General features: G+C 41.9%; 3 protein-coding genes and 1 non-coding gene across 7 annotated transcripts; all 4 read left to right on the top strand.

Annotated features, from left to right (window-relative positions):
* The first annotated feature begins 790 nt into the window (after positions 1–790).
* LOC146983296 (ran GTPase-activating protein 1-like) lies at positions 791–12974 on the top strand. Of its 4 annotated transcripts, none has more exons than XM_085784804.1 (16): positions 791–821; positions 1651–1770; positions 1933–2060; positions 2320–2379; positions 2514–2693; positions 2812–2946; positions 3058–3216; positions 4043–4156; positions 4317–4416; positions 4656–4740; positions 8973–9120; positions 9425–9541; positions 9740–9845; positions 10222–10310; positions 10470–10591; positions 12194–12974. In XM_085784804.1, the coding sequence occupies exons 2-16, from the start codon at positions 1659–1661 to the stop codon at positions 12273–12275; spliced, it is 1737 nt and encodes a 578-aa protein (XP_085640930.1). In that variant the 5' UTR covers positions 791–821; positions 1651–1658; the 3' UTR covers positions 12276–12974. The 4 variants fall into 4 exon arrangements, with proteins under 4 accessions (XP_085640930.1, XP_085640932.1, XP_085640928.1 ...); XM_085784806.1 differs by having other exon boundaries at positions 10470–10634; XM_085784802.1 differs by having other exon boundaries at positions 791–851.
* Positions 12975–13771: 797 nt separating this feature from the next.
* On the top strand, positions 13772–20117 carry chadla (chondroadherin-like a). Its single transcript, XM_085785438.1, has 10 exons — positions 13772–13927; positions 14187–14381; positions 14497–14652; positions 14777–14922; positions 15833–16071; positions 16205–16482; positions 18391–18727; positions 18814–19166; positions 19487–19653; positions 19790–20117. The coding sequence occupies exons 1-10, from the start codon at positions 13772–13774 to the stop codon at positions 20097–20099; spliced, it is 2337 nt and encodes a 778-aa protein (XP_085641564.1). The 3' UTR covers positions 20100–20117.
* A 308-nt stretch (positions 20118–20425) lies between these two features.
* On the top strand, positions 20426–20497 carry trnaq-cug (transfer RNA glutamine (anticodon CUG)). The gene has a single exon. It is a non-coding gene; the product is annotated as a tRNA-Gln (tRNA).
* A 189-nt stretch (positions 20498–20686) lies between these two features.
* rbx1 (ring-box 1, E3 ubiquitin protein ligase) lies at positions 20687–23057 on the top strand. Its single transcript, XM_085784801.1, has 5 exons — positions 20687–20784; positions 21639–21717; positions 22230–22300; positions 22659–22744; positions 22903–23057. Exons 1-5 carry the CDS (start codon positions 20707–20709, stop codon positions 22913–22915), a joined length of 327 nt encoding a protein of 108 aa, XP_085640927.1. The 5' UTR covers positions 20687–20706; the 3' UTR covers positions 22916–23057.
* Positions 23058–23574: the final 517 nt, after the last annotated feature.

The following is a 23574-nucleotide window of genomic DNA, read 5'->3' as shown; positions in this document are numbered from 1 at the left end:
ACACAATATTTGGCTATTTGGTCTTTCCTGACACTACTGTGGTATGAATTACATCTTATTATTTAACTACTTGTAGGCTATAGGCCTATTTGTTGCACTCCGTCTGATGTTCAACAAATCAGTATAGTTGTATTAATGTTTTTACATGAATAAAACCCAATATCCTGTCACACAAGCAGCTGCATGTTGTCATAGAAGCTGTACATCTCATCCAGGAGCTGAAGGCATCAGGGGATCTGCATGAGTTTATATGGACATTCTAAATGGAATGTGCTTTTAACATGCAATTTCTCAATTATAAAAAGGCATTTTAAAAACGTGTTTATTTCAGATAGCTACAAAGTGTGATCTCACTTGTGTCTTAGGATAGATTTATTTGTATGACCCTAAGGTACTTCCATGCCAAAGGGGACCTTTGCATCATGACTTGAAGTCAAAGGCCTATTTTTTGGGCTTAACCTCCCTACTATGTAGGCTATTTAGAGTAGGGTGAGTTAGTAGCCTAGGAATAGTGCAATCATAGGGTGGTGGTGGTGGTGGGGTGTGTGTTTGATCTTTATCTTATTAATTGTAGATCTACTTATTGTTAAATTGTTCTCCTGTGAAACATGCAGTTGATTCCTCCTGGTTAGGGCGCTTTCTGGTTTGTAACAACAAAGAGGCTTGAAGACAGCTATCACCCGCAGACTGCAGCAGTGAGGTCCGTGAACGCACCGTTGTAGTCTAATTGGACTACAACTCCCTTGCTCCCCAGCTCTGCGGTCGTCAAGCCGAGTGGTGTGTTGAGCTCGGTTTTGAACGTCAGGGGCGAGCGGGAGTGTGTAACCAGAGTGGACTGAAGCAGTGTTTTGGTAACAGTGATATTACTATTATTATTATTATCCTCTATCAGGAGTAAACTACGGTAGCGCTGCGTCACACTTTATCTTTTTACCGACGCTAAACGGAGGAGCGGAGAGTTCAGGCTAACGGCAGTAACGTTAGAGAGACAGCGGCTGACAGATGACCGACCGGAGAGGCCGAGTAACTTAACTTACAGCCACGCTCCCCCATGTTACCCGTGCTAGTTAGCTCACATGGGCACAGGCCGCCTAAAACCACCGGACCGACACTGCGGGGTTGTGTATAAAGGAACTATCAGAGAAGCTAACCGCGTGTTACCGAGTCGGTACATGTCAACAACGACCGTTATTGTACCTGTAGGCGTGTTAGCATGGCGTTGGGAGCTGTCGGCTAATGCTAGCTGCCGGTTAGCATTAGCCTGGTGTAAACCCACCGCTGCACAACTGTGACAGTAGCTAGAGGGGTGACATGTTGTGTTTTTGAGTCGAGCTGGACAATGAATGAGTGACTGACTTTCATAAAACGCTGTCAAAACATGGCAGGTAAAACACAGTGTAACTTTGTAACGTTGCAGAGGAAGCCCGGACTTTGTCCCTAAAGTCTTTACAGCCTGACAAGTGCTTTTTCAATCATCTGAGCTTCACTGATACAATAATAAATATTATTAGGATAGATTTTCTTCCCTCTCTATGTAATACCTAGAAAAAACACTTCGTTAAACCCAGAATGATTTTAAGTAACTGTATGTTTTGATGTTTACCTGGCTGTATTTTATGTTTTAAACTGAATGACGTGTTCATCCCTCAGGTGTCCAGATGGCGACAGATATTGTTGCACAGTTGGCCGACTCTCTGGCCCAGGCTGGGGTTGAGGAAGGAGAGCTGAGCTACAAAGGCCAGGGAAGAAAGCTGAATGATGCCCAGTCAGGTGAGTATCAGCTGTCACAGAGTCAGACCAGCTTGTTTAGACAGTCTGAAGTATTGTTTTCTTTTCTTGCTTTTTCCCGCTTTCCATATTCACACTTCCCATCACCCAGCTCTTCTTTTTTTTCCAACTTTCATTCACCTTTATTTTTTCTCATCTCTCCAGTGGAGGAGATGGTGAAGGAGATCCAGGATTTTGAGGGTTTGCAGGCTCTCAGGTTGGAGGGAAACACTGTGGGTGTGGAGGCAGCACAGGCCATCGCCAAGGCCCTAGAAACCAAGAGCGAGTTCAAGGTTTGGGTTCTTTACTCTGCACCATTTTGATCTCATTTTGAAGATCACTTTTTAACACTGTAACTAGTAGGAACTGTGTGGTATTTTTAGCGGATGTTAATATGAACACAATAAATAGGTTCTGCAAAATATGAAGTTAGAACATAGTTAAAAGTGCACATTGTAATTTCCCTAAGTGATGTGAGCAAATTCACAGAAGAAAAATTGTAACGTTGTCTCTTGACTGACACTGACAGTTATTTTAATCTTGCTCTTGCAGCGCTGTTATTGGAGCGACATGTTCACAGGTCGTCTGCGCTCTGAGATCCCACCTGCCCTGGTAATACACTTGTTCCAGTTGCGGCTATTTAAATATTGCACATCTCCTAATCAGCTCAATTTATTTTAGTTTATCTATGTATGCTGTTCTATCTTTCTTGCCATTTATTTGGTCTTTCTCTTCTTGTGCTGTAGAATTCACTGGGTGATGCTCTGATGCTGGCAGGTGCCAGGCTGACTGTTTTAGACCTCAGTGACAACGCCTTTGGACCAGACGGGGTGAAGGGCATCGAGAGGCTCCTCAAGAGCACAGCCTGCTACACGCTGCAGGAGCTACGGCTCAACAACTGTGGCATGGGCATCGGAGGGGGGAAGGTAAGTCCAGAGAGCAACTTAAGTTGTCGTTGAGAAAAAAAAAAAGGTCTTTAAAGTGTTTGTAGATATCCATTGATGAATGTGATGAGTTGAACACATCTGTTTATGGACTTCTCAGATCTTGGCTGCCTCGTTAATCCAGTGTCATAAGAAATCCAGTGCAGAGAGCACCCCCCTCAGCCTGAGGGTGTTTGTTGCAGGGAGGAACCGACTGGAGAACGATGGAGCCACTGCCCTCGCTCAGGCTTTCCAGGTACAGCTCTAGCTATTCCCTCATTTCAAATACTGATCTTACACCAGGTTTTAACCGTGCAGCTCACTTGTGTTGGTAAAGTAATCATATGATTGCAACATGTGTTCCCAGTTGATGGGCAGCCTGGAGGAGGTTCACATGCCCCAGAACGGCATCAATCACCCTGGTGTGACGGCCCTGGCCACAGCTGTGCAGCACAACTTAGGACTCCGCATCCTCAACCTCAATGACAACACCTTTACTGAGAAGGGGGCGATCGCCATGGCACAGGTACGGAGACATCTGTATCATCACAGTCATGAAGCAGCGTAATAACAAAAGCGGTACTGCAGAAAATGGGACATAAACAAGGGCCCTAACTTAATGTTGCAGTTCTAGGTTTATGTTCTTTCACACTTAAAAAGGGGGAATATTTTTCTAAACATGAAGAGGATGACGAACATGTGAGAAGCATTATTTATACAAAGGCTGCAAAAGCATATGTTTTAATATGCATCACTGTGTACTATGAAAAAGCAGACCTCACTCACATTCCTTCATATTGTTACATAAAGGATGAAATCTCCTGCAAGCATCATGGATCTGTCCATAACGTCTCTCTTGTAGTAATAAATGCCTAAACAATTTATTTGAATGTTTTCAATATTGAGAGAGAAAAAAAAGTCTCTCTTGTAGATGATCTAAATGATCGGTCTCTGCCTGTGCTTCATCTATCTGTCTGTGACTTGGTTCTGGTAGCTGCTGCCATAAAAAGGGGTTTAGTGGGAGTGGAGCTAGTGTGCTAAAACACAAAACAATGAGCTCAGAGAGGCTAAAAGTTTCTGCTGTGTTGGTGATAATCCTCAAACGGTTGACATTGTGTGTGACCCCTCCCATGTTGTGCATAGTTAGTTGAGCCATTGTTTATGTAAATGGGGATTAGTGGAGATCAGAGAGCGACAAATATGGCATTAAGATGTTTTATCTGTATCAGAGATGGACTTAAGTTCTGGTATGAGATCAAGATGTAGAAATTGGTGATCTGAGGTCTTGCTGTTCTGTAACTGTAACCAAAATCATCCACCAAAGCTGGAGCTCATGTCTGTCTTCCTCACAGGCTCTGAAAGACCTCCGCAGTATCCAGGTGATAAACTTTGGAGACTGTCTGGTGCGGCCAGCAGGAGCCAAAGCCATAGCAGAAGCTGTGTCAGGAGGACTCCCAATCCTCAAGGTGAGTAGATTATGATTTATTTTGCAAAGAACCATAGTTGGTTTAAATATGGAAAGCCATCACGTGATGTAACCAGACCCGGTCACACACTCACACTTGTATGATAATTTCTGTACTTATTTTATTCTGAAAGGCTTCGGTTCTCTTTCTTATTTAACAGGAACTCAATCTGTCATTTGGCGAGATCACAGAGGACGCTGCTCTGGCTGTGGCACAAGCCGTAAAGGACAAAGACCAGCTTCAGAAACTGGACCTTAATGGTACAAACCTGCAAAGAGTTAATTTTGTTCTTCACACATTCACCTGTTTATTTATAGATTTAGAATTTTTATTTGTCAGTTTCCTAAAACATGGAGGATTCACTTTTCAAAGAGGAGCAGATAGCTGTGGTTTTAGAAGAATGGAAAACTGGTGCTCTATTGCATTTGCTTAGTTGTTTTTACTGCTTATTTTGCTTCCCCTTGACTACACTGTATGAAATGATCTCTTTCACTTTCAGGTAATTGTCTTGGAGAAGATGGCTGCAAAGCTCTGAAAGACTCCATGGAAGGCATGAACATGGTCGAGCTGCTAGGATCACTCAGGTAATCTATCATCCTGTTCCTCTGTGGAGTATTTAACAAAGTCAGCCCATCTGCTCTGCTCTGTCTTTTTTTTTTATGTCATGAAGGAACTTATCCCAGTTTACTCGTGGTGTGAAGCAGGAGAGCATGCCAGCTTATGACAGTTGTCCTACACAGTCAATTTAGTAGGGGGGCCAACGCAGCCAGTATCATATAGCCGTCATTTTTTCTTGGTAATTTGCGGAGATTGTTATATCTTGATTCTTGGGGTTCCTAGCAAGACAAACACAAGTGTCTCCATTTTCTTCCTTTGGATTTAGTGGTAATAATTGTAGGTCAAATACAGATGTATTTTGGCCGAAAATCCTACCTTTTCTTATGGACATCAAAGGATATAATCCTGAAAACCACATAAATACTACAAAGTAATGCACAGAATAGATTCAATTTCATAAAATAATACTACTTATACCTATAATAATACTTCTGGGCTGATGACCGCTTCCTTTTCGCAAAATTATACGAATTGTGTCATCTTTTTAGTTGTGATTATATTTAATAGTATTTGACAGATGCCATTACAAACAAACATGTTAATAAAGAACACAATAGCTATTTATCTTGCTGAAAAAGTCATATCATTTTTGACCTTTGTTTTTTAAACATGCCTATTAATATATCAAACAAACAAAAAACATGACACAATACAGTCTTCATGCTGTATACACATCTTCATCAATGGCCATCAGATGTCCTTGGCTGACATTTGCACAAACCTCTTCATCTGCTCCACACAGGCACATCTCGGTGCAGTTGAGATTTTGAGACCTGCAAGAACAATGTGACATGCAAAAGGTTTTCTTGCAGCCACATTTGATGAGATGCTGATGATGGTGGCTGGGGCTGGGGGATCCTGTGTTGTGACTGGCACCAGTTTACCTCCCTCTGCCTCCCATCCATATTCTGTTGCCAGTGGTAACTATGGGTAAGGTGTGAGGTCCTGATTCCATACCATTGTCTGGAAATGTGCACGGGCAATGGCTTGATGTAAGGCTCCTTGTGTTGGTGGTAGTCTCTCAGCTTCTAATTGTTCCTTCGAGAATAATCTCCACCTGAGATCACAGACATTTACCAGTGTGGTACCATGCTCATACAGCTGACAGACAAATGCTTCAGTACTTCTTTCTATGTCAGGACTCAACTTTTCTGCAGTCTCCAGGGCAGCAAATGCTGATACCACCTCCCCTGGACATCTGTTTAGTGCTTGCCAACAGGTCAGCTTTCCTTTGCCAGCAAATTGACCTGTCTGGCTCCAGAGAAGGCATGGAACCCTGGTAAGGCTGCAGCCAGCTGCTTACCAAGAGTATGGACTACTGGTCCCAAATAGATGATCCGTTTCTTGTTCCCCACACCAGTAATGAAGTAAGTGTCCTTGCACAACTGATGGTACCGCCGAACTGCAAGAACAAACACATCTGTCTCTGGGGATGCGGATTTTTGTTGCCCCTCTCTGGGCAGCATCCAGGCTGTGCAGGGTTATGGTGGTATCAACATTTGCTGCCCCGGGGACTGCAGAAAAGTTGAGTCCTGACATAGAAAGAAGTACTGAAGCGTCTGTCAGCTGTATGAGCATGGTACCACACTGGTAAATGTCTGTGATCTCAGGTGGAGATTATTCTCGAAGGAACAGTTAGAAGCTGAGAGACTGCCACCAACACAAGGAGCCTTACATCAAGCCATTGCCTGTGCACATTTCCAGACAATGGTATGGAATCAGGACCTCACACCTTACCCATAGTTACCACTGGCAACAGAATATGGATGGGAGGCAGAGGGAGGTAAACTGGTGCCAGTCACAACACAGGATCCCCCAGCCCCAGCCACCATCATCAGCATCTCATCAAATGTGGCTGCAAGAAAACCTTTTGCATGTCACATTGTTCTTGCAGGTCTCAAAATCTCAACTGCACCGAGCGAGATGTGCCTGTGTGGAGCAGATGAAGAGGTTTGTGCAAATGTCAGCCAAGGACATCTGATGGCCATTGATGAAGATGAGTATGATGGTGATCCTTCCATTTAAACAAAGTTACTGAAATCCGTTCTGTCATGGAAGATTTTGTTGGCAGCATGAAGACTGTATTGTGTCATGTTTTTTTTGTTTGTTTATTTCTATATTGACAATTGGTCTTCAGGTCTGGATTGATATATTAATAAGCATGGGAAAAAAGAGGACATTTTAGTTCATGGAAATAGTCATTTTAACCATTGTAATCATATTTAATGGTGCAAATAAGGTCCAAAATATCAAATTTGAGAGAAAAGTAAAAAAAATAGTCAGAAAAAATTGAGACATATTTTTTCTCAAAGTTGAATCACCCAAGAAGACATTCCAACCACTCTCCAAAAATTAACATCCCAAAATTACGGAAATACATTTAGTCCAGTCATTTTATGAGAAAAGGTTAAACAAATTGCAACAGAAGCAAACTCAACTGATTTTGTATCCTCAGCATGTCCTGAGTGAGGGAAAAAAAGCCCCGAAGAATCCCATTAGGGGAAAGTTTTGAAAAAACACCCAAACATATCCCATTTATATGCATATAAAAACATTTTTTCACGTGAATAGGGTAAAATTTTTAACCTTTAGATATCTCCATGAAAATTACTGAGTTGATTACTTACATTAAGACAAACAAAAAATGTATTACAAGTTTTTTGAAATTCTTTGTTAACATGAGCAAATTTGCATAAATTTGCATAAATTCCACCGTTTTGACGGCACATGTATATAAGTTGCTGTGGTGGTACCAGCATGGAAATTGGAATGAGTTGACTCCATCGGTCAACCGACAAGTTGACCACTTTAAATTTCAAGATCACTGCAATTTTTCAAGACAGCCACATCCTTAGTAGAGCAGGTATGACATGCTCCGTCTCTATTAATGCTCATGGGCCTAAATTAGTTCCATTCCTTAAGTTTTTTAACTGTAATATCATATTACAGTTAAAAATGTCTTGTTCAATTTTGTTAACATGTTATATGTTAACAAGATTGAACAAGACATTTTCACCTGCTCTACTCAATGTTTAGATCAGGTGTTGTATGTATGCAAATTAGCCATACGTAATTGGATTATGCACTGTTGGCTCATATCATACCTGCTCTACTAAGGATGTGGCTGTCTTGAAAAATTGCAGTCATCTTGAAATTTAAAGTGGTCAACTTGTCGGTTGACCGATGGAGTCAACTCATTCCAATTTTCAAGCCGGTACTACCACAGCAACTTCATATACACATGTGCCGTCAAAACTGTGGAATTTATGCAAATTTATGCAAAGTTTTGCAAATTTGCTCATGTTAACAAAGAATTTCAAAAAACTTGTAATACATTTTTTGTTTGTCTTAATGTAAGTAATCAACTCAGTAATTTTCATGGAGATACTTACTTACTTTACTTAGGCCTTTGTGTTCCTTTCGAAACATAGGCCATTGATGAATTGTTTCCACCCTCGTCTGTCCTGGGCCTTTCTCTCCAGCTGTTTCCACGTCAGTCCCTGCATCTTAAGCTCTTGTTCATGTTTCATGGAGATATCTAAAGGTTAAAAGTTTTACCCTATACACGTGAAAAAAATTTTTTATACGTATAAATGGGATATGTTTGGGTGTTTTTCGAAACTTTCCCCTAATGGGATTCTTCTGGGCTTTTTTTCCCTCACTCAGGACATGCTGAGGATACAAAATCAGTTGAGTTTGCTTCTGTTGCAATTTGTTTAACGTTGACCCCTTTTTTGGCCTAAAATGACTGGACTAATTGGCCCCCCTACTAATTAGGAGTTTCCTGACGTCCTGCTTTCATCTGACTGGGACCGTTTTATTTTGTTTGGACAGGCAGAAATAGAGACCTGTGGGAACTATGTTGTGGAAAAAAACCCATGTTTACTCTCTGATTGATGCTTTGACCACTGAAAATTGAATCTGATAAGAGCCAAAGTGCTTTTTCTTTGTAGTATTCTCTGCAACTGACCAACTGCAGAGCAGACAGTCTGAGTCTACCCCCCTGTACATGTTTACATGGCTGTTCATGTATCACAGATTAAATGCTAATGGGGATAGTTTTGTTTTTGAATGCTGTGTTTAGTGTTAACGTCAGTGTGGTCGCCTGCCGCACCTGACGTGTCTGCAGCAACATCTTGATTTCATCAAAACATGCAACATCCAAAAACCACTGACTGTATTTTTTAAACTGTCACAGTGATGACGAGGGCGAGCCAGAGGATGACGACGAGGACGAGGATGAAGATGAAGAGGAGGAGGAAGATGATGACGAGGACGTGGAGGAGGAGGAGGAAGTGGAGGAGGAAGAGGAAGAAGAGGAGGAAGTAGAAAGCAGTGGCATCAAGGTCAGAGAAATGCAGGATGTTGACCTGACCAGTCGTAATAGACCGGGTTTGTGTAAAAGTAAAAATTATTACTTTGACATTCATGAGTTGAGTCAATTCAAGATTCCACCAATACTTTGTTAATGCTGTGGCTGCAACAAATTGCAATGAACATCTTATTTTACAACAGCAGTTAAAATGGACATGAAGTCCAATATAAAGGCAACACTAGCTTTTATGTTTTTCTTTTTTGGTGTTATTTGTACAACAAAATTTGTGATTTGTTATTTAGTTGACTTTCCTTTTGGTGTTTTTCTCTTTTCAGTTGTCCACCCCAGCATCAGCTCCTCGACCACCAGATGTCTCCTCCTTCCTCAGCTTTCCATCTCCCGACAAACTGCTCAAACTGGGAGCAAAGAGAGCTTTGCTGATCGAGCAGCAGGTAAACACAGGGGTGACTCCCACAAATGCAGCCACAACAGTTTAACATTTCACTCACACCAAGCTGTTTCTGTGAGGTACGAAAAGCTCAAGAAAGGACATTTAGCTTGGATGTTACCGTTGAGTGTATCCTCTGTGCTTATGTGCTACAAACAAACCAGTGATGGCGTGCCTCTTGTCTTCCTCTCACTCTGTGTAGGTGGATGTAACAGATGCTACAAAAACAGCCGAAGCCTTCCTCAAGATTGCGTCAGTGTACAAAGAGGAGAACACTGATGTTAAGGATGCAGTGTTGGACAGTGTTGGTGAGACACTTTGATCATATCTGCTGTAAAGTGCCATTTGGGGTATTTTATGCCTCCATGTTTTTTATTGTCAGCGTACTACACAACCCCACACCCCAAAAAATGTTGAAGTACACCTCTCAGGTCTTTAAAGATCCCCTTTCTTCCTGTTTCCCTTCACTCTCCACTCAACCAGACGAGCTGAGGAACTGTCTAACGTGCTGAGAAATGCTGGCCACATTTTTTAACATAGTATATTTTAAAATATTGTGAATGAATTGTTTTAATGCTAACACGATTAAGAGTCTTTGCCAGTAGGATATGCATTTCTTTGGTTTTCCTTTTTATTATACTGTGAGAATATGTTCATAATACAGTATTTTTTTCATTCTCACAGATGCTCTTCTGAAGAAAGCTTTTGCTAGTCCCTCCTTCCAAGGCTACAGCTTTGTATCATCTTTGTTAGTGCTGCTTGGACTTATCAAGGTATGCTTCATTTGCACCTGCATATCTCACTTTTCATCACCACTCTTTAATTTTCCATTGCTTTTTAACACAACTGTCTTCCCTGTTCACACCCATGTGGGTTTCTGTTGTCCTCCTGTCCACTGTCCATCTTTGCGTCCTGTCCTCTCGGCTGCTCAGAGTGAGGACAAGGTGAAGCCCGTGCTCGTGGTTCCCGGTCACCTCCACGCCTTGGAGCACGTCGTTCGACAGGACTACTTCCCCAAAGAGAGCGTGGCCGTGCTTGAGGCCTTCATGTCCCGGTAAGGACGTGACAGAATGAGCCAATCACCAGGCAGAGTGCAGGTACAAAATTCAGGTTTTAAGCACATACATCAATGTTTTGCACTTGGTGCCCTTATTGAAGGTGGTGGATTTATTCCGTTTGTATTAATTAAATATTCTGATTTCTGATGTTCCAAAGTTTATTGGCTAATTTACTCTTAAAGGTTAGAGTTAAAGATTTTCAGTCTTGGTTGATTTGGCGACACCTGCTGTTACTGCAGAAACAGTATTTGTTGTTTAATACTACATTTCTGGGGACAGCAAACACTGAGCTGCCAGAAATACAACAGATGAGCAAATGTTTACACTGCAGCCAAACTAACTCACATTGTTTCAGTAAAGACGTCCATCAGTAACATGGTGCACGGTGAACCGAGCAGTGAGAAATGTTTTCACCAGCAGTAGATAAAAAGAATGAGGGTCGATAATAGGAAACTGCTCCATGAAGAGGAAACCTAAACCAACTGTCTCTCAGTACTTCACTAACCTGCCAGTGGCTCTTAGGCGGTTTGATCCCGCTATGGACCTTTTGTCCGAACTGTTTTTTTAAGAGCTGGGGAGGTTTCTCAGGTCACGTTCATACCAGCCTTGTTTAGTCCGGTTGAACCGAACTCTGGAGCGTTTACCATCTTGGTGCGGTTTGTTTGGGTTGGTGTGAACGCTGGTCGAAATACCGGTAACTGCTCTCCTCGTAGAGGTGGTCTTGGTCCGCTATCAAGTGAACTCTAGAGTGGTTTATTTCTGGTGTGAACCCCATCCACACCAGCAACAGGAAACACACCGTTTTACACATCATTTCATTCATTCACTCAAGGAGATGCATGGACTGCTGTTATGAGCTAACTGTTAGCTCATAAGTTTTTGCGATTGTGAACTTATTTTTTCACTTATTTTTCCACTGACCTGTCCCGCTTGTATGGCAAAAGAAAAAAAAAGTTGTGTTAGACTCTCATTACTGCCTGTCGTCTTCTGTGATATGACCAGTCTTACCAACCATTCATATGCACAACGTTTTGTTTACAGTCTAGATCAGCACCAACATGAAAATAAGCCGGCGATGCTCCATGATGTAAACTGAACTGTCTGACCAATAACTGAACAACATTTGTGACCACATGACTTGAATTTATAACTTTTGGACGATTTAAGTATTGTGGCCTTTGTGAACGCAAACCAGACCAATTGAAAAATTGCAACAATGTATCATGCTTGCGTTGGTTCGAATCAGATAACGGACCTTTGGGTGTGAACCCGTCCTCAAACTGTAAGGGGTATCCAGTACATCTGTTTGGGACTATTTTCCTGCTGGGTTTGCTGCAGCACGACAGTATATGTGGGATTAACTCACTGTGGTGCCAATAATCATTTTAACAAAAGAACAAAGCTCATTGTTGATTTCTGTACAAGGTATTTGTTGACAAAAGAAAAAAGGTATGGCAGATTAAATCCCAAATTGCCACTTTCTAAACAGTATTAGGCCAAGGGATATAAATAAACTTCATTGTGATTGAGTGTGTGTGTGTGTGTGTGTGTGTATACTGTATATACTTGACCCACTAACTGTGTGTTGTTATTGACAGAAACAACAAGGCCCTGGAGTCATGTGGCAATGCCAAAAGAGGCCTCCAATCGACACTGCAGAGAGTCCAGTCTGAGAGCTGAGGACTGTGGATACACACACTCACACACACAGACTGAACTGTAACTGATCACTGATGGACCTTAGGAAACAGGAAGTGGAGCCACAGATGAGAAGAACACTCCACTCGGACGCACTTCAGTGTGTCACCACAGTCTTTCAGCAGCATCTCCTTTTCTGGACTCTGGACTTGAATGCTTTGTGTTTTGAAGTAGACTATACTCTTATGGCGTGCCGTGGACTAATTGAAGCACTTCAGGTATATACGTTTAACCACAGGACAGCACTGACTACTGTCTTCATGCTCTTTGTATCCTGGTGAATAAGAAAAGGCCTCACTCACTCACAACATGACCAAAGATCTGTGTGGCGTCTCCTGGTTAGTGGCACGCGACTGCAGCACAGATTTAACTTTGGGGCAAACTAGAAAAGTCCTCACTAAAACCGATGCAGACTCGAAGCATCAGCTGTTGTACATTTTATATTTCATATCAACCTTTTAGTTTTCTGTTTTTTATATGAAATGTTTATTAAATTCACAAAATATGGTCAGATAACAATATTATTAGATATGAATTGAGTGTTAAATATGGCTATAAAGGACAATAAAAAACAATCAAAAGGGATTGAACAGGTTTAAATGTATTTTCTGCCTTTAAAGAGGCACACAGTGCAAAGTGTTTGGATATGTGTTGCAAAAATAAAGCTTATTTGAGTGCTGAGCGGCTTTGCATATTATTAACTGTACTGATTTTTACATTTGACTCCAGAAATAAGGATAAGCTTGAAGAAATAAATGAATGGGATCCAAAGACATAAAAGCCCCAAGATACAATACAACATCATTTGATCTATGGAATTTACAAATGTAATGCAGTAACTTGCCCTCAGTGTTGTAGGCTTTAGCTGGACAGAAAATGTAAAGCCAAGGTGTTAATTTGCAGTGAGGGGGCACGGGGATCAGGGGTCACTGCAGAAGAATTTACCAGAGCCTTGTTTGTTAGCCTGCTGGAGCCCAGACTGTAAGAGCTGGACACAGAGAGAAGTCACCAGCAGATAACTGGAGCCTAAACCCATCTACCTCTAATTCATGTTACCGACCAATCTGTGACGGCGAGACGTTCTGCTGAAGGTGAGCTGTGTGTTTGTTTTATCCCATTATCTTTATTGAAATTAATTTTCACCTGTTGAGTTGTTGCGTGTGCTTCTAGTACACATCTGAGGCATTGAGAAGTAAAACCTGTATTTCACAACCAGCAATACTGTTTTCATATAGATATATTCTTTAACATAAAAATATTATATAGAGGCATGCAAATTTAGTTTTTTTTATTTCTTTCTTTACATTTTTCAATGTTGAATTTGAATGAAAATTAAAATCAGTTAAATTCAAGAAATTAACATTAAACATACTGAATAACTATAAAAATGTAGGTGCCTGGAGATGTTTTACCAAACGTTATTCCAGCTGCACTGACTTCTCAGTGTCGTCCATCTAACACATGTTTTACTGGCACAGATGGGTTTCTTTGCTCCGATCTTCCTGCTGATTGTGGCGCTAAGTTCACGCGCTGGAGCAGGAAAATGCCCCAGAGTGTGCAGCTGTGACAGCACCAAACTCACAGTCACCTGCGTCGGCAAGAACCTGACAGTGGTTCCCCCGACTATAGATGAGGTGAGGAACTTAAACGCACAATGAAGTGTCTCCGTTTGACTTCACGCAGCTGTTTGGGGAAGGAGCGATGAATGAAAGCTGTGGAGCTGTGGAGCTGTGGACTCAATTTCTTTATTGATCCAAAATTAATTTGCTAATTGACTGTTGTCTCTGTACTTCTCCTAGGATGTGCAGAAGATCTAATTCCTCCTGATATCAGTCTTAATGCATCTTCTCTGCCTCTGATATATCCTCCATACACTTGCATTGCCTCTCACAGATTACACTGAAACTGGACCTGAGGAATAACAACCTGCAGGTGCTGCCCAGGGGGGCGTTTGTGCTCACACCCTACCTCACCCACCTCAACCTGCAGCGCTGCAACATCATCAAGGTGAAGGAGGGCGCTTTCCGGGCCCTGGGCCGTGTCGTCTCCCTGAACCTGGCCTACAATAAAATTGACATCCTTTACCAGGTGAGAGGAGAAGGCAAAATTACAACACTGAAAAGCTTAAGTTTTATACCTTTATTATTCAGGAAACTCACTGTCTTTCCCTCCCTGTCTCTGCCCTGTGACCTGACGGATGCAGGAGTCTTTTGACGGCCTCTCCTCCCTGAAGGAGCTGCATCTGGACCATAACCGTGTGGAGGAGATTCAGCCTGGAGCCTTCACACAGCTCGGCTTCCTCAACATGCTCGCCCTCACACACAACCAGCTGGTTTACATCGGCAACATGGCCTTCCAGGTACTCACACCTGGGCTTACAGACCTTCTTTTAAATCATCACAATCACAGACAGCCGCCACTGCTCCACGGTTAACCGGTGTACATGCCAGAATAATCCTACAGCAGCCTGACTCCTCTCCCAGGGCCTGAACAACATCAAGTGGCTTCGACTGAGCCACAACTCCCTGAACAACTTGGCCCCTGAGGCGTTCACTGGCCTGTTCACCCTCGGCCGCCTCAGCCTGGACCACAACGAGCTGCAGTTCTTCCCCACTCAGACCATGAGCAGGTGGGAGAGTCCGGAGGAAAATAATGTACTCTATGTCATCATGGTCTCCTGATGGAATATCTTATGATATCTTAGCTTTGTCACTGTGGGAGCAAATGTGTGTCATGATCAAAACACTGAATGCTATGTTTGAGTGCTCCTGACAGAAAGTTGTCATCTCCCCACTCTGTGTTTACAACACCCATTCATGTCTAAGAAGAGAAACCCCCCTCCACTGTTGCTCTTTACTTTTCTTCACTTTTTTCCATTCACATTCTTCTGGTGGCGCTTTTATCAAGGACACGCAGTGCTGCATGTTGTAGATACAGTAACACCATCAGTTAAATTGTGATTTAATTTGAAAAATCAGAATCAGTCCAGTATCATTTTTATTTTAAGTAAAGATGAAATTATCATTCAAGGCCACTAAGGGGCACTATGGGACAAAAACGCCATCAAGATTAGGCAGTGATGCATGTGTCACCTGAAAAAGTAAATGTGATGATATATTATTATCATCATATTGCAATGGCACGGTGGAGTAGTGGTTAGTAAGAAGGCTCTGGGTTTGATTCTTGGGCCTTGGGTTTCCTCCCACAGTCGAAAGACATGCACATTAGGTTGACTGGTGACTCTGTGTGTGAATGTCAATGAGTGTGTTTGTTTCTGTATGATGGCCCTGTGGTAAATAATGGATGGATGGATTGATGGATGGATGGAGCGGTGTTGGCCGCTTCATCCTCATATGGCTCCTGTCTTTTCATATTCACAATCAATTATCTCAAGTGTATTGTCATGGTGAACCACAGTGAAGTTTCCTACTTTGCATCTTCAACTTGGATTGTTCTTTGTTTTAATTTGTTGTCAGTTTGGGATATTACTAACTTATGTGTGGTACAGGTTTTTATTGTACTCTCCTCTCCCTTTAAAGACTTAGTGAAGTCACTCGCCTGGACATGAGCCACAACCCCATGGCCTACCTCGGAGAAGAGTCCGTCTCCATGGCCAAGCTCACACACCTCTACCTGGACCACATGTCCCTTCAGGACCTGTCAGACCAGGCTTTGTCCGGGGCCCCCCGCCTCTCCCACCTGGACCTGAGCCACAATCAGCTTCGTTACATTGAGCCCCTCTTGGGCCCCAAAGAGCTGCGCAGCCTCAACCTGACAGGTACAACTGTGCTCTAAGAGTTACAGGTTTTCATTACATCTTCACATAAAAGCTCAGGTTAAGATACAGGAGGAGGATCTATATGCCCTGTATCATTTTTAATACATTATGTTCATCATGCATTTTCCTGCAGGCAATTCCATCTACTGTAATTGCTACATGCGGCCCCTGAGAGAGTGGGCGAGGGCTGGGGGTGTGAAGCTGCTGGGAGCCTGTGCTGGACCCCCTCACCTCTCAGATGAGCCGCTGCAGGCCGTGGCTCCTCTGGATCTACGCTGCCGCAGCAGGGGGGAGATGCTGAAGGACGAGTTTGAGGAGGACAACGACGAGAGCACAGGAAGCCAGCCCACACCCACACCCACAGCCAAGCCCAAGCAGAAAGTCAAGTGTCCAGTTAACTGTGACTGTGATGTGAGTATTATTTTTATTTGAACATGTGTAAAAAAAAAAAAAAAAAAAAAATTAAAAGTAATAACTAAATTACTGGTTAACTGGTTCTCTCATTAGTTCATGAAAAAAAGAAAGAAAGAAACAAATTCTATCTTTAAAAAACAATACAATCGAAGCCAGTTCGCTGAGTAGATACAACAAAATAATCAATCAATCAAGACTTTATTATTAGACTCCACAGGTCCATAAAGACAAACACACAAACATTTAAAAGAGACAGTCATACCAGTGTTTCCACATGGCTGACTGGTATCAGACTGCACTTAGACCAGTGCAGAATTATGTGTACCATTCAGTCGACAGAATTTATACATCAATTTCCGCAACAGAGCATGACATGAATTCACTTGCAGTTGACAAAATAACTCACTTGCACTGCTCCACCTAGGTTTCCCCATCAAAATACGTAGGCAGTCGTTGTAGGCAACCTGAAGTTTGTAAATACTTGCCTTTTTAAACTTAACCCACAGGGGGGCAGTGTATAGAGGGATACAGTAAGCTCTGGAGAGGTTGGTTTTAACATCATCTGAACACCAAAAGAATTTACGTTTTAAGACATTGGCTTGAGTATATAATACACGTCGCTGCCTGTACATATCATCATCATCAGCCAGATCATCAGTGATCACATGTCCCAAATATTTAACCTAACCAAAATAGTTGGATAAGTTTTACTTTGCTCTTTTTTAAAATTTGTTTTTGACCCTTGTACTAATAGAGGGGTGTGAGTGTCCGAGTCGACCTGCAGCTTTTTAAAATGTAATTATTTGATTTGAATGGATTGTGAAAGAGGAACAGATAATAAGATTATTCCTCTTTCTGCTCGTTTCATTCCAGACTTGAGATTTTGCTTTGCATTTTTAATTGTTTTGTTGTTTAATGGATGACTAATAATCAGTGTTAAAACATGTCTGTAGATTAGTTTACATAATCATCATTTGGGTGAAAATATCTTCATTCTTTGAAGTTCTGAACTCATTGCTGGTGTAAATGCTCTCACTGCTAGAAGGAGAGAAAGAACATCCACACTGCCGGTTTAAAAGCATGAGTGAACACTTTCTTTCTGACAAATGATGAAAAATGTAAAGGCAGGACTTCAGGCAGTCCCACACTGTCATATTTCTACTTTTATGTATTACAGACTTGACTTGTAATGATGAATGCTCAGAAAAATAGCATCATTACTTTGAAGCACTTAGTGGCCAAAAAGAGCAGCTGCTGGTACTTAGTGAAGCCATTGTACCATCAGAAATGGGCAGTTGCAGGGGTCTGTAATTGGTCTAATTACACATCACTTATTATACATACATAATATGCTACTCCTTATCAATACTGCAGTGTCCTTTTGTTTACTGAATAAACAATTGTAATGGCACAGGCTCCACCGTAGCCCTGGCCCTGGCTCATCTGCACTCACTCACTTCAGTTTTAAATGCAAAAGGGCTAAGCACCTGATTTTCTTTGCATCTTTGTTAGTGTTACTAACCTTGCGGCTATCAGAGCTTAAAATGTCATCCCAATGCTATTACTGACACTTTAGGAATTGAGTATAATAGCAGAATAGTTTTTATTGCTTCTATTTTGCCAATTGTGTTCTCTCTAAGAAAAGATATACTGGCTGATTAAATAGAATTTATTTTTATTATTATTATTTTAATTAACTGGTCAGAAACAAAAGTTAGAATGAATATTGATTCAATATTGATATTGCATCTTAATAAGATCACTATGAAATGTGGTTGTATATTAAAGTTGTGGTCACAATCACTACTATAACTACAGTACATTAAGATTAAAGTAAAGTATCGCTTTGCCCACCGCTCCCAGTGTGACCTGCTGTTATAATAAACCATTGTGATCTGACTCCAGATTGAAGCCCAGCATGCCACATGTGAAGGTCAGGGTCACACCAAAGTCCCACGTGGTTTTCCCTCCAAGACGCAGCTGCTGGACCTCCGCAGCAACCACTTCCACTACCTTCCTGCCAACAGCTTCCCAGGCACCAGTCAAGTTGTTTCCCTTCACCTGGAGCTCTGCAAAATCCACGAAATTGAAGGAGGTGCCTTTCAAGGGATGAAAAACTTGTTCTATTTGTATCTCTCTGACAATGACCTTACGTTCTTGGATGCTGGAGTCTTTGCAGGAGCCCCCGAGCTCACCTACCTTCACCTGGAGGGGAACCGGCTGGCACAGTTCCCTGGAGCAGGTCAGTGGTTGGTCAAGTCAAGTCTGGCTGTGGGTGAATTTAAGTTACAGGGATTTACCTTCTGTCTCTCTGTGTCTCTCTGCTAGCTTTGGCACTTTTACCAAGTCTATTAATGCTGCACCTGGAACGAAACGCCATCTCCAAACTAGAGCCTGCTGGGTTGCTGTCCTCAGTCACCCCTAAACTACTGGAACTTTACTTGTCCAATAACACCATTACTGCTATTGCCAGAGGTGCTCTGGATTCAGCCTTCCTAGGAACACTTCACCTAGATGCAAACCAGCTAAAAGAGGTGCCGACACATGCTCTGTCTGAAGTCCCTAATCTGGAGGAGCTGAAGCTGTCTCACAATTCAATTAGTTTGGTGGGACCGAATGCATTCCAGCCTGTATCCCAACATCTGAAGAGGCTTTACATGGACTGGATGGGCATAGAGAAGGTATGAGAGAACACAACTGCACTCAAATCAAACATTTGTTTTAATTATGGTGTTTTTATTACTGGGAACAGCATTTGACGTTACCATAACCTGCAGGAAAATAAGTTGTGACTGTGATTTCACCAATAAGTTGCTAAATAACTGTTTAATGAATAGACTTGTGAATGTTTGTTGTTGTTATCTTGTTAAACCAGAAAATCCAAATTCAGCTAAAAAGGTGTTTTACTACACACTAGACTCAGATAGGCCTACATGCTGACAAGCTAAACAGGAAGCAGGGCTTATATCTGATCAGCTCTTTAAATTGTACCATTGTCCAGATGTCCAGGGATGCTCTGGCAGGGATGGGCCCAGGTCTGAGGGCTCTCACTGTGAGGGGTAACCTGCTGGAGACGCTTCCTGACCTGAGACCACTCACAGGCCTGGAGGTGGTCGACCTGCAGGACAACCCTCTGTTGTGTGACTGTGCTTTGCTGCCCTTACGCAGGTCAGTGCAGATTTGAGAGTTGCTACAGGGACCAAGAAAGCCTAGTATCAGTTGACCTAGATTAATTGCCATTAAAATATACATAATTAATAATAATTATGTGACAGTTTATTAATTCTGTCTCTTTGTGCCGTAGGTGGGTGGAGAATGTAAGTTTGGAAGTGACTGCCTCCTGTGGTCACCCACCTGAGCTCAGGGGTCAAAATGTCAAAGATGTCCAGGTCTTCACATCGTGCCCAGAGAGTGGCTCTCCTCTAAATCAGGAGGTTGTTATGGACCCCAAACCTCCAAAAGTGAAGAAGCCCAAACCCAGTCTCCCAAAGGCCCCTGGAGTCAAAGCTAGGCCTGCCAAGCCAAAAGCTAAACAATCCAAACCAACCAAGAAACAGCCTCCGAAGAAGCCTGCAATGACAAAAGTAGCAAAGAACAAGAGAACAATGAAATAAGTGAACATGACAGTTTTAATCTACACAGTTGGTCGCTGTGCAGTTAGCCAGATCATGTTGATGACTTAGTTATTGTAACCTATGTGTCAAATAAAGATGCATGCCTCCTGTTTTGAATTACAGCTCCTCAGATTGCAATGGTATGTGGAATTCACAAACACTCAACAACACAGTCCCCATTCAATATGTGTTTCATAAGGTCAAGTCCATCTAAAACATTAATGTGTAAAAATATATGTATTTACTAATGTACATTGCAGTATACAACCAATAAATGCATTATCAGGTAATCTTTTGTGTTTTGTTGAGTCTCGTACTGACGTACCGGTTCCATGGTGTAATGGTTAGCACTCTGGACTCTGAATCCAGCGATCCGAGTTCAAATCTCGGTGGAACCTAACATTTACTTCTTGCCCTTGCTTTTCTTTTAATACAAAGGGAAAGATTTGCATTGTTATTTACAGCAAAATGGCACCATCCAACTTGACCACAACAAAAAAAGAGAAACACAACGAGTGATAAATGAATTAAAACGCCGACGGAAACTGCTGGGTTTCTTCCGGGTAAACCTGCTCGTCACAGACTAAACCAAACTTCGCTGATCAAAATGGCAGCAGCTATGGATGTAGACACACCGAGCGGCACAAACAGTGGAGCTAGCAAGAAACGATTTGAAGTCAAGAAGGTATGGTCGGTTTAATCACTTTGGAGGTGTAAACAATCTGTGTAATCTATCTACAGCGCCAAATGTCCGCTAACACAGTTTACTGTCACTAACCAGCTTACATTAGCATGCTAACTCATTGTAGACTATCGCAGTTGGTTGATAAAGTTAGCAGTTAGCTATGTTCCAACAGGGCATGAATTTGCACTTCTCCTTTTGGGGACTAGCTAAAATCTAAATGACAAGAGCCCATACTAATGCAGTGGAGACTAGTAACCCCCAATGTGATTCAATTAATGAATGAGATAAACCATATTAACATTAACGGTCAACGTTAACGGACGCTGTCGGTTTACCCCCGAGCTGGACTCCTGCTAGCTAAGATAGCTTTAGCGTTAGCTTCAACGTTAGCTTTAACGTTAGCTGCACTGCTCCTACATAGTCAGAAACTACAACCACAGTTATAAAATGTTTGTCATCTATAAGTAATATTAATCATATCCTAATATAAAGGTTGGGTGTATACATACGGAATGTATGATACCATGTAACTGGTTTTCTCAATAAGAACAATTTCTTTGTAACGGCTGAAGTCTCCCTTTATTTTGGAGTTCATAAACACAAAAATAAAACCAACCATTCACATTATTTTAATTTTTACATTAATCTCCGAAGTTATCAGTTACAACAGCCTGTGCTCTCTTGGTCACCTACCAACTTTCACGTTGTTTATTGTGTTTCATAAACAGAAACTGAAGATTTAAGTTAAGTTAACACATTCAAAAGATGCGCGTGGCTTATCTTTTAAATGTGTTAAATCTTCAGTATGAAATCTATTCTCTCTTCGTTGCTGATTGTGTTTGTCTTCCCATCAGTGGAATGCTGTTGCGCTGTGGGCCTGGGACATCGTGGTGGATAACTGTGCTATCTGCAGGAACCACATCATGGATCTCTGTAAGTTTGTGGTTTACACACAGTTATGGGATCGATACTGACAGTTGGCACATGCAGACCAGAATTAATGGAAAGACCTGAACAGATGCCATTAGAACAATTATTATGTCCCCATCCTTAGGGCATGAGTGGTTACTGAATGTTTAGATGAGTATGAAAATTATGGTGTCAATAGTCAACCAGACCTCAACTCAACTGAACATGGAAAATTTTGGATCAATGTGTTAGACAGCACTCTGCACCACCATTATCATCAAAACGTGTGGAAATATCCCCCCCCCCCCCCCAGTTGAGTCCAGAGACTTCAAACTGTTAAACTGTTCTGGCCGCACATGGTGGCAAGTAATATTTTTAATCCAAAATGTCATCTGCCTGTATTTTGACTGTGAACATGAGTGTGAAACTGATTTTGATCTTGAGAGAGTTTTACATGTTAGGCTCGACTCTTAGTCAGAAATGAGATCTGGTTTTGTGAAATTTCATGTGTTGACATGTTTCTCTCCCTACATCAGGTATAGAGTGCCAGGCCAACCAAGCTTCTGCAACTTCTGAGGAGTGCACTGTAGCCTGGGGTGTCTGCAATGTGAGTTTCCATGTGGAATAAAATCCTGCCCAAATTTTGTATGAAGTCAACAAATTTATTAGGGCCACAGGGCAATCACACCAAGCTTTTTTAGCTACTGCTAGCCGGCTTACAAACATCCAGCTAAGGTCCTGTGGTCAAGACAATGTGAAAAACACACTTTTAATGAATATTACTGAGAAGAATCATGACACCTTTACTAAAAATGATGCGTTATCTGAAATATCAACTGATATTGTTTGCATTAAAGGTGTTATGACTTTTGAGGAATCTAGGTTAATATGTAAATCCAGTTTAAAGGAAAAAACAAGACACTGTATAAAGTTGACCTTTGACCCCGGCTGTTTGTCTTTCCCAGCATGCCTTCCATTTCCACTGTATTTCCCGCTGGCTGAAGACCAGACAGGTCTGTCCTCTGGACAACAGGGAGTGGGAGTTTCAGAAGTGAGTATCAGTCCTAGATGTATCAGTGTATTACTGTCACACTGAACTGAATTTTAGTATGGTCGCCCATTCGTTGCTTAAGATGGTGAAAAATTGTGAATGTTTTTCCAACAGTTGTATTAACATGTCCTTGTTCTCCCTCTGTGTTCTTTTCCCAGGTATGGACACTAGCTGTGTTACCGTTCACCACCTTGGCTTCTACAGGCATCATTACTTCCCCGCTATTCTCTCCCTAATCCTAGTTGTTTTACACCCATGTATTTGTTTTGGTATGTTGTAAAGTACACAAATAAACACAAATGTTGTCACAAAACATTGCTTGGCTTGCTCCGTGTATTGGTTTGTGAAGCTTTGTTCTGTATTAAATCAAAGTCTGTGTGGATGTGAGAGGCACAGAACAGAAATCTGTCCTCAGTGTGAGAAATTGACTTGGTCAGGTCAGATGTGTGACGCAGAGATTCAAGGCTGAGAGAACCAGGCGATGTGGTACAGCGCAGTAATCCTCTAGCTGAGAGACAGATGCGCCGCATGGATTAAGTGGCCTGGTGACCCACTGTCCCTCTGGGCCTGATTTATCCCCAAGCACCTGTAGAGACTCATGTATATTCAGTTTCTCTTTAAAAAAACAGGAGTGAGCTGTATTATCTAGTAAAAGGAAAGTGAAACTAGTTGGTTAGGGAAAAACAACTCCTGTATTTATTAGAACTGAAACAATCCATCTACAAATTGTCCCTTTTTTAATAATTTTTCCACGAATCAAGCTGTAGCTTCTTCACTTTGTGGCTTTTGACCTGAATATTTTCAGGTTGTCCGAGTGCTCATCAGACACA

This window comes from Trachurus japonicus, chromosome 8, assembly GCF_045865225.1.
Source record: "Trachurus japonicus isolate A0001 chromosome 8, Traja_1.0".
Taxonomy (NCBI): Eukaryota; Metazoa; Chordata; class Actinopteri; order Carangiformes; family Carangidae; genus Trachurus; species Trachurus japonicus.
The sequence above is the reverse complement of the archived record's forward strand: the minus strand, read 5'-3'. Positions and strand labels throughout refer to the sequence as shown.

Bases quoted from the DNA above. Each gene is read 5' to 3' on its own strand.
- chadla (XM_085785438.1), top strand. From the start codon at position 13,772: ATGGGTTTCTTTGCTCCGATCTTCCTGCTGATTGTGGCGCTAAGTTCA. The intron at 13,928-14,186 runs GTGAGGAACTTA...TGCCTCTCACAG, and splicing joins TTCCCCCGACTATAGATGAG to ATTACACTGAAACTGGACCT. The intron at 19,654-19,789 runs GTCAGTGCAGAT...TTTGTGCCGTAG, and splicing joins GCTTTGCTGCCCTTACGCAG to GTGGGTGGAGAATGTAAGTT.
- LOC146983296 (XM_085784804.1), top strand. From the start codon at position 1,659: ATGGCGACAGATATTGTTGCACAGTTGGCCGACTCTCTGGCCCAGGCT. The intron at 2,061-2,319 runs GTTTGGGTTCTT...TTGCTCTTGCAG, and splicing joins AAACCAAGAGCGAGTTCAAG to CGCTGTTATTGGAGCGACAT. The intron at 4,741-8,972 runs GTAATCTATCAT...AAACTGTCACAG, and splicing joins GAGCTGCTAGGATCACTCAG to TGATGACGAGGGCGAGCCAG.
- rbx1 (XM_085784801.1), top strand. From the start codon at position 20,707: ATGGCAGCAGCTATGGATGTAGACACACCGAGCGGCACAAACAGTGGA. The intron at 20,785-21,638 runs GTATGGTCGGTT...TCTTCCCATCAG, and splicing joins AACGATTTGAAGTCAAGAAG to TGGAATGCTGTTGCGCTGTG. The intron at 21,718-22,229 runs GTAAGTTTGTGG...TCCCTACATCAG, and splicing joins GAACCACATCATGGATCTCT to GTATAGAGTGCCAGGCCAAC.